General features: G+C 44.3%; 1 protein-coding gene across 1 annotated transcript in view; it reads left to right on the forward strand.

Moving 5' to 3' along the window:
- Positions 1-13,864, forward strand: part of dlg2 (discs, large homolog 2 (Drosophila)) — a 945,868-nt gene that overhangs the window by 429,874 nt on the left and 502,130 nt on the right. Inside the window, exon 9 of the mRNA XM_078221879.1 lies at positions 8,715-8,765. Coding sequence (XP_078078005.1) covers positions 8,715-8,765 — 51 coding nt within the window. The remainder of the gene's footprint in view (positions 1-8,714; positions 8,766-13,864) is intronic.

Below are 13,864 nucleotides of genomic sequence, written 5' to 3' on the forward strand. Positions count from 1 at the left end.
GCAGCCAGTGATCGAAGCTGTTAGAGGCTCCTGCAGCTTGAGGGTCCAGTTCGAGTTTGTCGGGTTTTAGTATCTGCTCCATCCCAAAACTTTTGCTAATAAAATTGATGCACCATCAATCGAGCAATGACTAGTTTGTATGCAAGAACAAATATGCTTTTATTAGCAAAAGACTTGGAGCACACCCATGCCGATGAACTGGTCCAGACTGAGGCAGGGGGGTGGGGAGCAGTCGCCTTTATATCTGGACCGGGGGGGGAGGAGTCTCAGGTAGGGCCGGCAGGGATGTGTCCAGGCATGTCACATATACAGGTAATAAGCTAACAGTGGTTTACCACAATCATTCAATGAGATATGACTGATCTGATATAATCCTCAATTCCACTTTCCCATTTTATCCCACTAACCCACGATTTCTTTTCTGATTAAAAATCTGTCTATCGTAGCCTTGAATATACTTAATGACCCAGTCTCTACAGCCCTCTGTGATAATGAATTCCACAGATTCACTACCGTCTGAGAGAAGAAATTCTTCCTCTGATTAAATGGGTGACCCCTTATTCTGACATTATGCCCTCTGGTTCTAGATTTTCCCACAACCTCTTAGCATCTCCCCTGTCGAGCCCCCGAGAATCCTAAATGTCCCAATAGAGCCGCCTCTTCTAAACTCCAATGAGTACAGGCCTAACCTATTTAACCTCTCCTCATAAGAAAATCCCTCCATACCCAGGATCAACCAAACTGAATGTTCTCTGGACTGCCTCCAATGCCAGTATATCTTCTTCGATAAGGAAACCAAAACTGTTTACCGTAATCCAGGTGCGGTCTAACTAATGCCTTGTATAGTTTTAGCAAGACTTCCCTATTTTTATACTCCAATTGAAATAAAGGCCCACATTCCATTTGCCTTCCCAATTACCTGTTGAACTTGCATGCTAAGTTTTTGTGATTTATGCACGAGGACCCCCAAATCCCACTGTTTTCTGCAGTCTTTCTCCTTTTAAATAATAATAATCTCATTATATAACATGTGAATTAAAAATATTGTATATCGTTCCTTTCTAAATTAAAGAATGAGTATAAGCGAGAAGTATTACTTTACTCTAAATTTATGAGATTGGCCCAAACCTTCCGGTCTTCGGATTGTTGGAGTAAGTTGGGAAATGCCAGGGAAATTAAACTTCCGAGGGATTGAGTGGTGCTGCTCCTGACCCTCCACAAATGCCCCTGACCCTGAGATGAGGTGGACACAGTAAGAAGGTTAACAACACCAGGTTAAAGTCCAACAGGCTTATTTGGTAGCGAAAGCCACAAGCTTTCGGAGCCTTAAGCCCCTTCTTCAGGTGAGTGGGAATTCTGTTCACAAACAGGGCATATAAAGACACAAACTCAATTTACATGAATAATGGTTGGAATGCGAGTACTTACAGCTAATCAAGTCTTTAAGATACAAACAATGTGAGTGGAGAGAGCATTAAGACAGGTTAAAGAGATGTGTATTGTCTCCAGACAGGACAGCCAGTGAGACTCAGTAGGTCCAGGCAAGCTGTGGGGATTACAGATAGTGTGACATGAACCCAATATCCCGGTTGAGGCCGTCCTCGTGTGCGGAATTTGGCTATCAGTTTCTGCTCAGCGACTCTGCGCCGTCGTGTGTTGTGAAGGCAGCCTTGGAGAACGCTTACCCGAATATCAGAGGCCGAATGCCATCATCTCACGTGAGAACACCATCCACCAGGTACATGGTACATACTCTTGCAACTCGGCCAACGTTGTTTACCTGATACGCTGCAGGAAAGGATGTCCCAAGGCATGGTACATTGGGGAAACAATGCAGACGCTGCGACAACGGATGAATGAACACTGCTCGACAATCACCAGGCAAGACTGTTCTCTTCCTGTTGGGGAGCACTTCAGTGGTCACGGGCATTTGGTCTCTGATATTCGGGTAAGCGTTCTCCAAGGCGGCCTTCACGACACACGATGGCGCAGAGTCGTGGAGCAGAAACTGATAGCCACGTTCAGCACACATGAGGATGGTCTCAACCGGGATATTGGGTTCATGTCACACTATCTGTAATCCCCACAGCTTGCCTGGACCTGCAGAGTCTCACTGGCTATCCTGTCTGGAGACAATGCACATCTCTTTAACCTGTCTTAATGCTCTCGCCACTCACATTGCTTGTATCTTAAAGACTTGATTAGCTGTCAGCATTCGCATTCCAACCATTATTCTGTAAATTGAGTTTGTGTCTTTATATGCCCTGTTTGTGAACAGAATTCCCAGTCACCTGAAGGGGCTTAAGGCTCCGAAAGCTTGTTGCTTTTGCTACCAAATAAACCTGTTGGACTTTAACCTGGTGTTGTTAAACTTCTTACTGTGTTTACCCCAGTCCAACGCCGGCATCTCCACAGCATGACTGAGATGAGGGCCAGGGACTTGGGCCAGATATATGGAAATGCCATATTTTTGGGTAGATGCTTGTTGTGCTGCCACTTTAAGAGTCTACTCACGTGTTTAGTTTGTGACATCATCAGCTGCTTCACGGGCTTTTATTCAGCCCAGGCCTTTGTACAGTTAGCAACTTCTCAATAAACCTGCTTTTGTTGACTGCAACCACCCATGTGCTGCGACTCCACTTTGTTTAATCCTCAGAAGTGTAACATATACAACAGGGCCGTAGCTGGATACATACACAAGAAACATTGCACAGTGTAATAATGGATTAACTCAGTGAATGGCCTGCATAACTCAACACCACAACCAGCCCTTCCCAATCCCTCCTCACACCACCCCCAAGCACCCGACTATACCCTTCATAACTCGACCAATCCCTGACCACCTAACTATTCCCCCAACTGGCTATGCCCCTGACCAACAACCACACAACAACCCATTCGACCAACTGACACCCCTGTCCTGACCTGACCAACCTCCCAACTTAACTGTCACCTGACTACTCCCCAATCACACGGCAATTCCTGACTTGATTATACCCCTGATCCAATTGCCCCTGACCTAGCTACCCACTCACTCACCCTACCCACCTCACCCACCTAACTGTCTCACTCAAGCATTCACTTCCCCACTCATCCATTCACTAACTCACACACTTACTGAACATACAAACATACAAATTAGGAGCAGGAGTAGGCCACTTGGCTCCCTTGAACCTGCTTCGTCATTCAATAAAATCACGGCTGATCTGATTGTAACCTCAAGTCTACATTCTGATACACTCCAATAATCTTTCGCCACTTTGCTTATCTAGAATTTATCTACCTCTGCCTTAAAAATATTCAAAGATTCTTCTTCCATGGTAGGAGGAAGAGTCTTTGAGAAAGAGGGTTCTCTTGATTTCTTTTGACAGTCTGTCATAAGATCTGGAGAGAAAACGAACGTGTTTCTCTGGAGAGAAACACACAAGTTTTCTTGCCAAAACAACACTACCATTTTTTGATAAGATTTACCCCATCATCTTTTGCCACAGAGGCAAGTCAGTATTTGCTTCTTGAGTTTGTTGAATTTAGGTCCCTCTCAGAACTGATTTTTACAGCCCTATATTTTTTACCTGCCAAACGAATCCCATTTTCTGTGTCTTCCCGCATTTTAAAAAATATTTTTGAGTGATTATCGAGCACCATTTTAAATGCTGTGTAATTGATTTTGAGTTATGTTTAATGTTTATTTATTATTATTGTCACTAGTAGGCTTACATTAACACTGCAATGAAGCTACTGTGAAAATCCCCTAGTTGCCACACTCAGGTGCCTGTTTGGGCACATTGAGGGAGAATTTAGCATGGCCAATGTACCTAACCAGCATGTCTTTCGGACTGTGGGAGAAAACCGGAGCACCTGGATGAAACCCACGTAGACACGGGGAAAACGTACAAACACCACACAGACTGTAACCCAAGCTGGGAATCGAATGCGAGTCCCTGGCGCTGTGAGGCAACAGCGCTAACCTCTGTGCCACCATGTCACTTAATCGCCAATTGTGGTGAATCATTATATGTTCTGATCACTGAGTGAAATATTTTATTCTTATCGCTCTTTTTATGTATCTAGTGCTTATTTTGAATAGGTCTCTTGGGTAGGCCTTGATTTGCCTACCAGATCTCTTAATTAGATTAGTGGTCTTCCATCTATTACCCACTGTTCTTTGTTATTCAATGAAAGCATTCTTCTACCATCAAAGCACCTTACCCGAAACAACAACTACCACTACTGTAAAGACATTGGGGTGGAATTTTATCTGTCAAAGTGGGGTAAAGCTTGAAAAATGTCAGCAATGAGCTCTAATAACTTCTTCCCATCCATCATCAGGTAATTCTGGATGTTCATCAACCAGAAGGAATTTCACTCCCTCAAGGTGCAGATCATTTACAGCCCATAGATATTTTTTAGCTGCGTGTCTGCAAGATTACCTGAAAGCTGCCATGATTCCTACAACCTGCACCTGTCAAGTCTACCGCAGTACCTCCAACAGATTGAGTGAGTAGCTTCTTGTAGATACCCTCTGAGGCCCTGACTGATGGCACTTGTTAGCAGCCCTGCCAACAATGCCATGGAAAAGTACATAAGATCAACCATGATCTTATAAAATGGTGAAGCAGGCTTGGGTGGCTGAATGGCCGACTCCTGCTCCTTGTTCATACAACAGGAGCCACTTGACGACTGTGCAGTTGTTGAGCCTGCCACTGGCTTGCTAAAAATGAAATTCAGATACCCTGACAGATCTCAGGGTGCCTTTCAACGTACACCTGTAAATGTGTTGAGAATGGTGATTGCCTGCTGTGCCTTGCACCACATGGTGCTGCAGGGAGGAGTGGAGCACCAAAATCAGCAAGTTACATATTGCTTGGCATTCTCCACCTCTGAGGAGCAGGGAAGAGAAAGAAAGAGAGAGATTGCATTTGTATAGTGCTTTTCATGACCAGTGGACATCTCAAAGCACTTCACAGTCAATAAAGTACTTTTTGATCTGTTGTAACTATTGCAATGCCGGAACCATAGCAGCTAATTTGCAGCCAGCAAACTCTTGCAAATGTCAAGGTAATAGTGACCAGATCGTCTGCTTTTTTGTGATGTCGATTGAGGGATAATATTGGCCAGGCCACAGGGAATTCATGCTCTTCTTTGAAAATAGTGCCATGGGATCTTTTACATCTACTCGAGCAGGCAGATGGGGCCTTGCTTAAATGTCTCGTGAAAAGACTGTATCTAGCTCTGACAGTACATGTTCCCTCAGTACCACACTGGACTGTCAGCCTTTATTTTTGTGCTCAACCCCTGCAGTGGGAATAGATCACTGAACTTTGTGATTCAGAGATGAGTGTGCTACCAACTGAGGCATGGCTGATAAACACAGCTGAGCTGGAGGAAGAAACATAATGTGGCTAGGATGGCTACAGAAATACATCCAAAGAAACCTGTGATGGCTGCATAGAAGCAAAATTCAGATAATGTACAACAGTGAAGTCACATGAAATTTTAATCCTGTATGTTCTGGACCTCCCAAACCCCAGGACGGATCATTCCCGTTGTCATAAATAGTTTCATGGTAGGCAGATAGTCTGCATGCGCCCCATTCTACATGTGCCAATGGAAAATTGGAATGCAGCTAGAGGGAAGGCACATATATATTAAAAACTTTCCTTGTTTACTATTAAACAAAGAAAACAATATTGACTTAGGTTAAATTAAAATTTAATTTTAACTTGAATTTTATATTAGGGGTGGGGTTCATGCCTCTGGCATAAAGATCCTAGGGGGAGGGGGTCTTGACTGGCTTTTCCCACAGCTGTTTAATGGTCGTTAATTAGCTTGTGGGATCTTTTGACCCCCTACGGGGAGGAAGTCTCATCTCTGAGAACTGCCAACCAATCACATGGTCACAGCTCTCTGGTGCCAGCATCCCATTAGGAGCAGTGGCTACTGCTGGGACCACAGACAGTTCCAAGGGCCACACGGTGCCATGAAGCCTGGACCAAGGTAAGACCGGGATCTCGCTGGGACCGGGCAGGAAGCCCATGGCCATGTGGTTGGGGGAACTGTAGTGGACAAGGCATGTGGGAGGGAAACATGGGGATGGGAACACCTTTTCTGGTGGGTGGAAGGGGGGGCTCCAATAGGTAGAGGGGGCCTGAAAAGGAGCTACCCTCCTCCACCCTTATTTGGCCACGAGTCTGCCAGGTTTCACATGGTATGCTGGATACTTGGTGCCGGCCTTCATCCGCCACAGCTAAAACCCCCGCCCCTAAAATAATTCAATTGGCTAGTGGGCATGAGGGCCTCCCTACGCCCTTCCTCCTACCCACTGCTCGGAAAATTGTGGTGGGGGTGGATGAGAGCAGCCGCAGACAATTTTACAGCCCCTCCACCTGTCATCCCTGGGGCAGATGATACCAGGTGGAGGGGCTTAACCCTCAAGTCCACTTAGTTTTCTTTGTTCAAATTTAACATGCTAGTTTTGGATGTAATGAAATCCTACTCGACCTCAAAATAAAATGCTATCATATCAAAATCACTTTTACCTGGACACTCCTTTACTATAAGGTTATTAATTAACCTTATCACATTGCACCATACTAGATCCAAAATAACTTGTTACTTCATTGGTTCCTTGACAGACTGATTTAGAAAACTATTTTGTTTGTGTTTAATTGTCCTCCACACTATAAATACAAACTTGGTTTGTCTGGTCTATGTGAAGATTAAAGTCCACTTTAATTGCTATATTACTTTTGGTACACGCATGAGACTCTGCCTGAAAATACAATTATTTTAATGGTCTCCAACCATTGTATTCTCCCCCTTGTTGTTTCTTGACTCCACCTAAACTGATCTACACTTTGATTTTCAGAGCTAAGATCCTTTCTCTCTGCATTCTTATGCTGTCCATTATTATCAGGACAAGCTGTCCTCCTTTTCCATTTTGCTGACCTCATCTAAAAATATCCTGGAATGGTAAATTTCTAACTTTAGCTGTTCTGCAATCATGACTCTGAAATGGCTATTAGATCAAAGCCTTTAATTTCTTTCAGCTCTTAATTCATCTATTTTGTTGCAAATGATTCATGCTTTCAATTATAGGGCTGGATTTTCAATCAGGGATCCAGAATTAGAAATGGGCCTTGTTCCAGGTCCTGACCTTGAATGGCATGTTTTAGACAGACCCTCTAGGATTTTCAAGTGCAGCCAATTAAAGGCCAGCGAATGTGCATGCAATCCCATCATGGACAGAGTGTGGGTGAACTCCCAACAATGGCACGCCAATGGGAGGTACTCTGGCAGCACCACTGAAGATGGGGAGAGAGCCGGAGCAGACCCTGTAAATTTTCCTCATTGTTTAAAAACATCACAGCTGCCTGGCCATAGTATTGGGGCGATACCCCCTCCAGCCAGTGGGCATTGCTGTGGACTGGCAGCCATGTAATCCATTACCCCCAACCTCTGGCTCTTTACCTCCTGCCTTGAGCCCAGCAAGGGAACAGACCTTAATGGGTTATATATTTATCAATGATTGTCCTTAATTGGCTGCCCATTAGGAAATGGCGGGCAGCTGATCTGTTCCCCAGCCATCCTCATTGAAAATGATTTGGGGGTTGGAATCATAGCAGTGAACCAGCACAGGGGCCAGCTGGACCAAATTGTGTATATGCTTGCTTCTGACTCAGACCCTGCATTAATTTAAAAATCCCGGCCACAGTGTATGTGGTTTTATTTTCTCTATTCTCCCTACTCTTGCCCTCGTAACTACTGCCCCGTTTAAGTTTTCTCTTTTCTTGACTCACTCTGCAGATTTTTAATATGAGCATTGCTGATGAGGTAATCATTTGTTGCCTATCCCTAATTGCCCTGGAGAATGTAATGGTGAGCCATCTTCTTGAACCACATCCATCTGGTATCTATACACCCACTGTAAGAAAGAGAGTTCCTTGTTTCTGACCCAGTGCCAGTGAAGGAACAATACCAGCATTCTAAGTCAGGATAGTGCATGCCTTGGAGAGAACAATGAAGGATTCCCTTGCTGTGCCTTGTCTTTCTAGATGATAAAAGTCATGGGTTTTGATTGCCCTGTTGTAGGGGCATAGCATGCGGCTACTGTAGACCTTGCAGCTGGTACACAATTCTGCCAATGTGCACTGGTGCTGGATGGGATGCCAATCAAATGGGCTGCTTTGTTCTGGATGGTGCCGAGCTTCTGAAATGTTGTTGGAGCTGCACTTATTCAGGCAAGTGAAGAATATTCTATCGTACTCCTGACTTGTGTCTTGTAGGTGGTGGACTGGCTTTGCGGATTCAGAAGGTGAGTTACTTGTCACAGAATTCCCAGCCTCTAACCTACCCTTGTAGTCATAGTATTTTTATGGCTGATCCTGTTGGGGTTCTCGTCAATGGTATCCCCACGATGTTGATGGTGGGAGGCTAAGCATTCAAGAACTTTGTGCAAAACTGCTCAACAATATATGCAGTTGAGGTATGAATACTGCTGCCAAAAAATACACACAAAGGTATGTATGTGTTTGTGTAAGACAGTACTTGGGAAGAGTGTGCATTTTAAAATATAAAAGTATATCAGATGTTGTTTGACCTCGATTTCTCAATGCTTTGGATGATTTAAATGCAAACCAGTTTTTTTTGTGAAACATGTCTGTTTTCATTTTAAATTGATTTCTAATATGGTTTTCTTCATTCTTAACATTTAGGTCAATGGAACAGAAATAGAATATGAATTCGAAGAAATCACATTGGAAAGGGTGAGTTAAAATAGTCACTGCTACACTTGCCTATCCTCTGCATATTTCAGAACATGGTTTAACATCCATTGTTAGCTGGGTATTTTTGCAATTCAATTAGTTCAATTATGTCTTTGAATAGATGCAATTAATCTTTTTATATCTGAGTGACTTGTACAGCTTTCAAAATATACATCTCTCCTTTCACAAAATCTTTGCAATAATGAATTTTTATGCATTTTGATGAATTGTCCTTAGAGCAGGAGTGAAAGAATGGATGAAACTTTACAACAGTTTCAATTCATGCAATTCTTTTGACAAATTAATATTGTAATGTGGTCATATTTATTTGTATTTACTAAATTTCTCCAAATGTTAAATAGCTATTGAATAATAACACTTCCTACATTAAACATCAACATATTGAAGTAGAGCTGAATGAGTTTTTAAAAATTCATTTGTGGGACATGGGCATCGCTGGCTGGCCTGCATTTATTGCCCAACCCTCGTCACCCTTGAACTTAGTGGGTTCCTCAGCCATTTCAGAGGGCAGTTGAGAGTCAACCACACTGCTGTGGCTCTGGGGTCACATGTAGGCCAGACCAGGTAAGGACGGCAGATGTCCTCCCTAAAGGACATTAGTGAACCAAATGGGTTTTTCTGACAATTGACAATGCTTTCACGGTCATCAGTGGATTCTTAATTCCAGATTTTTAAAATTGAATTCAAGTTCCACCACCTGCCGTGACGGGATTCGAATTTGGGTCCCCAAAATATTAGCTGAACTTCTCGATTAATAGTCTAGCAATAATACCACAAAGCCATCACTTCTCCGATCTACTCTCTTTCTATTCTGTCTGCTGTTGTGCTATACCAATTACCTGGCAAACTAAAAAAGGAAGAACATTCATGGGGCTGTGTAAAATCAAAGTAATTATTCATTTATTAACACGCACAAATTCCTGTTGTACCTAGTGTTGGGAAATGAACCAGAACAGATGAAAGAAATAAGCATTGGGAAATTTGTAAACAATAGAGATCAAATCGAAACAAGATTTAAGATAAAGATTGAAAAAGACATCTTTCAAAATTTGTCTGGATGAAATTGGAACCTGGGAAGATAAACAAAATACAAAATGAGGGGATGGTAATGGGAAATAAAGCTCAGGAAAAATATATTTTGCTAAAAAGCATGAACAAATTATCCAATAATGAAACACCATTGTGGGGTGGGGGGGAGAATCTTAGCAAAACAAAACTCTTAAGTACCGAATGAGCATGAAAATAGGAGAGTTTCAGATCTGTTATTTGAGTGAGTTTAAAAATGCAATCTTCAGCCACTTTGTGCAAAAAATAATGCACAATTTGTTTCCCACCAGGAGGGGACAGGGCTAACCTTGCCAGAAGGCTGGCTGCTTACACCAGAGAGCGTACTTGTGCATGCGCAGATTTCTGTTGCACAGAACAGAGATAGATCTGTCAGGCAACCCCCAGATATATTGTGCCCCAACCCCTCCATCGCTGGCCTCTCTGACTGATCACCCCATCCCCGGCCCAACCGATTGGCTGGTCAATCACCGTTGCAGAGTGCGCAGCCCCCCCACCAACCCCCCCCGCCCCCCCTGCTCCCCAACCAGGCTGATCCGATTGCTGAGTGCGCATCCCCCCCTCCCCATAGGCCCCATTCCTGCAGCCCCTGACCTCCTAGGGACCTCAATAGCCTCTGGTCCTACCGGTGAGGTCAGCATGTCGGTATTTATTGTTCATCCCTAGTTGCACTTGAGAAGGTAGGGGTGATCTGCCTTCTTGAATCGCTGCAGTCCCTGATGTGTAGGTACACCACAGTGGTTTTAGGGAGGGAACTCTAGGATTTTGACCCATGGACAGTGATAGATTTCCAAAGCAGGATGGTAAGTAGCTTGAAGAGGGACTTCTCGATGATGGTGTTCCCATGTATCTGCTGCCCTTACCCTAGATGTTAGTTGTCATACGTTTGGAAGGTGCTGTCTAAGGACCCTTGGTGAGCTGCTGCAGTACACACTGCTGCCACTGTGCATTGGTGGTGGAGAGCATGAATGTTCGTGGATGGGATGTCAATCAAGCAGGCTGCTTTGCACCAGATGGTTTCATACTTCCTGATTGTTGTTGGAGCTATACTCATCCATGCAAGAGGAGAGTATTCCAATACACTCCTGAGATGCATCTTGTATAAGATGGACAGGCCTCCCAGTCCACAATTTTTCTGCTACCACTCTGTCATTCCTTTCCAGCTTCAGTCAACAATGTCTCACCTGCATTATGGAAAACTCTTGATTCTGGAAACTGTAATGTCTTAACTATGTTAGGGGTTGTGGGTTTTACACAAATAAAAGACTTGGGATAGAATTTTATGAGATTTTTTCAAAGTGGGTGAGTCTGTTTCTCACTGCAGAAGGCTGTGGGAAGGGCTTAACGCACCCAACAGCCTGTAGGGAGGAGATATTGCACATGTGCAGATGTCTGATGCTGCACATGCGCATTAGCAGGAGTCTGACAGACAGCAAGAGCTATCAGGCCCCTGCTACTGCAGGCAGCCTCAAGTAGCAACCCACCCCCGCAATCCTGGGGGTCCACGGCCCGAGATGCAGCACCTGCCGGCCCCCCCGCTGCCCAGACCGATCACGGACAACCGCCCTCCCCCACCGATCGCACGTAGAGTGGCAGCAGGCCCCACCCACATTGGCCCTGCCTCCTTGGCACTGCCCAGCAGGCATTGTCCAGGTGCCAGGCTGGCAATGCCAGGGTGGCATTGCCAGTCTGACACTGCCCAAGTCCCGCCTAGCACTCGGCCTCCCCAGGGAGGTCTCAATGGCCTCCGGTTCCACCAGCGAGGTGAACACGACTGTTCCCCATTCATGGGAAGCACGTGTTTTCTTCACCGGAGAGAACCTCTCCCGGCAAGGCCAAAAAGACAAGCGAGCCCGGGCTTGCTAAACACATTCGAAACCCTATTTTAATTAATTTAAATAAATTAACTAGCCTCTTGCTCATTTCCCGCGAGAGGCTGACTGCGCCGGAAATCCGAGTGTTGTAAAGTCGTGCTGGCCGCGAAAACCATGCCATTCGCGCTTGCTGCTTTACGCCCGATTTTATGGCATTCTCCTGCCGCAAAATGTGGGTAAAGCGGTGGTAAAATTTCACCCTTCGTTTACATTCATAGATTCAAACTAACACACAAGAGGTTTAATTGAAAGAGATGTTCTGTGCACAGCAGAATACAAAACTGAAAATAAACAGTAGCCTCTGTAAGTCCCTAACTACATCACCATCAAATCATGTGATCAGCTCTTAAAGCAATCTGCAACCCTTTTAGATATATGACAGAAACTACCTCTGCCCAGTAGCTGTTGGATCTCATATTGCTATTCATCTGGAGCAATAGAAAGGTAGAAGTCCTTTGTCTCAATACAGGAATATGAGTAAATGATACAGATAATTAAAAGACATACAAAAGGAAAATGAAATAAAAGAAAGAAAAGACCTTCAGAAAAAGGGAGAGGCAACATTCATAGAGTTAGAGATAATCAGAAATGCAGAGTACACATTGGCAAAAGTTTGAGAGAGTCACCGAGAGAGGTGGGAAAAAGACAGCGTGAAACACCCATAAAATATTTGAATAGGAAAGAAGCAGAGACCCCTGCAAGAAAAGAAACAATTTTCTCTCTCCAATGCTGCAACATTTACAATTGATAAATATGATTAAATTAAAAATATATAACGTTAAACTTTCACAGCTGCTGTTGTTACTCTCCCAAAAGTAGTTGAGACAGCAACTGCAAGTTTGTATAGTCAAGGAAGAACTGGAAATAATCATATTTATTTTAATCCTCTTCTAGTTGAAAGGGATTAGAACATAGAACATAGAACAGTACAGCACAGAACAGGCCCTTCGGCCCACAATGTTGTGCCGAGCTTTATCTGAAACCAAGATCAAGCTATCCCACTCCCTATCATCCTGGTGTGCTCCATGTGCCTATCCAATAACCGCTTAAATGTTTCTAAAGTGTCTGACTCCACTATCACTGCAGGCAGTCCATTCCACACCCCAACCACTCTCTGCGTAAAGAACCTACATCTGATATCCGTCCTGTATCTCCCACCACGAACCCTATAGTTATGCCCCCTTGTAATAGCTCCATCCACCCGAGGAAATAGTCTTTGAACGTTCACTCTATCTATCCCCTTCATCATTTTATACACCTCTATTAAGTCTCCCCTCAGCCTCCTCCGCTCCAGAGAGAACAGCCCTAGCTCCCTCAACCTTTCCTCATATGACCTACCCTCCAAACCAGGCAGCATCCTGGTAAATCTCCTCTGCACTCCTTCCAGCGCTTCCACATCCTTCCTATAGTGAGGTGACCAGAACTGCACACAATATTCCAAATGTGGTCTCACCAAGGTCCTGTACAGTTGCAGCATAACCCCACGGCTCTTAAACTCCAACCCCCTGTTAATAAAAGCTAACACACTATTCATCTTCACAGCTCTATCCACTTGACTGGCAACCTTTAGAGATCTGTGGATATGGACCCCAAGATCTCTCTGTTCCTCCACAGTCTTCAGAACCCTACCTTTGACCCTGTAATCCACATTTAAATTAGTCCTACCAAAATGAATCACCTCACATTTATCAGGGTTAAACTCCATTTGCCATTTTTCAGCCCAGCTTTGCATCCTATCTATGTCTCTTTGCAGCCTACAACAGCCCTCCACCTCATCCACTACTCCACCAATCTTGGTGTCATCAGCAAATTTACTGATCCACCCTTCAGCCCCCTCCTCTAAGTCATTAATAAAAATCACAAAGAGCAGAGGACCAAGCACTGATCCCTGCGGCACACCGCTAGCAACCTGCCTCCAATCCGAAAATTTTCCATCGACCACCACCCTCTGTCTTCGGTCAGACAGCCAGTTGCCTATCCAATCGGCCAACTTTCCCTCTATCCCACACCTCCTCACTTTCATCATAAGCCGACCATGGGGGACCTTATCAAACGCCTTACTAAAATCCATGTATATGACATCAACTGCCCTACCTTCATCAATACACTTAGTTACCTCCTCAAAAAATTCTATCAAAT

This window comes from Mustelus asterias, chromosome 10 (assembly GCF_964213995.1).
Source record: "Mustelus asterias chromosome 10, sMusAst1.hap1.1, whole genome shotgun sequence".
Lineage (NCBI taxonomy): Eukaryota > Metazoa > Chordata > Chondrichthyes > Carcharhiniformes > Triakidae > Mustelus > Mustelus asterias.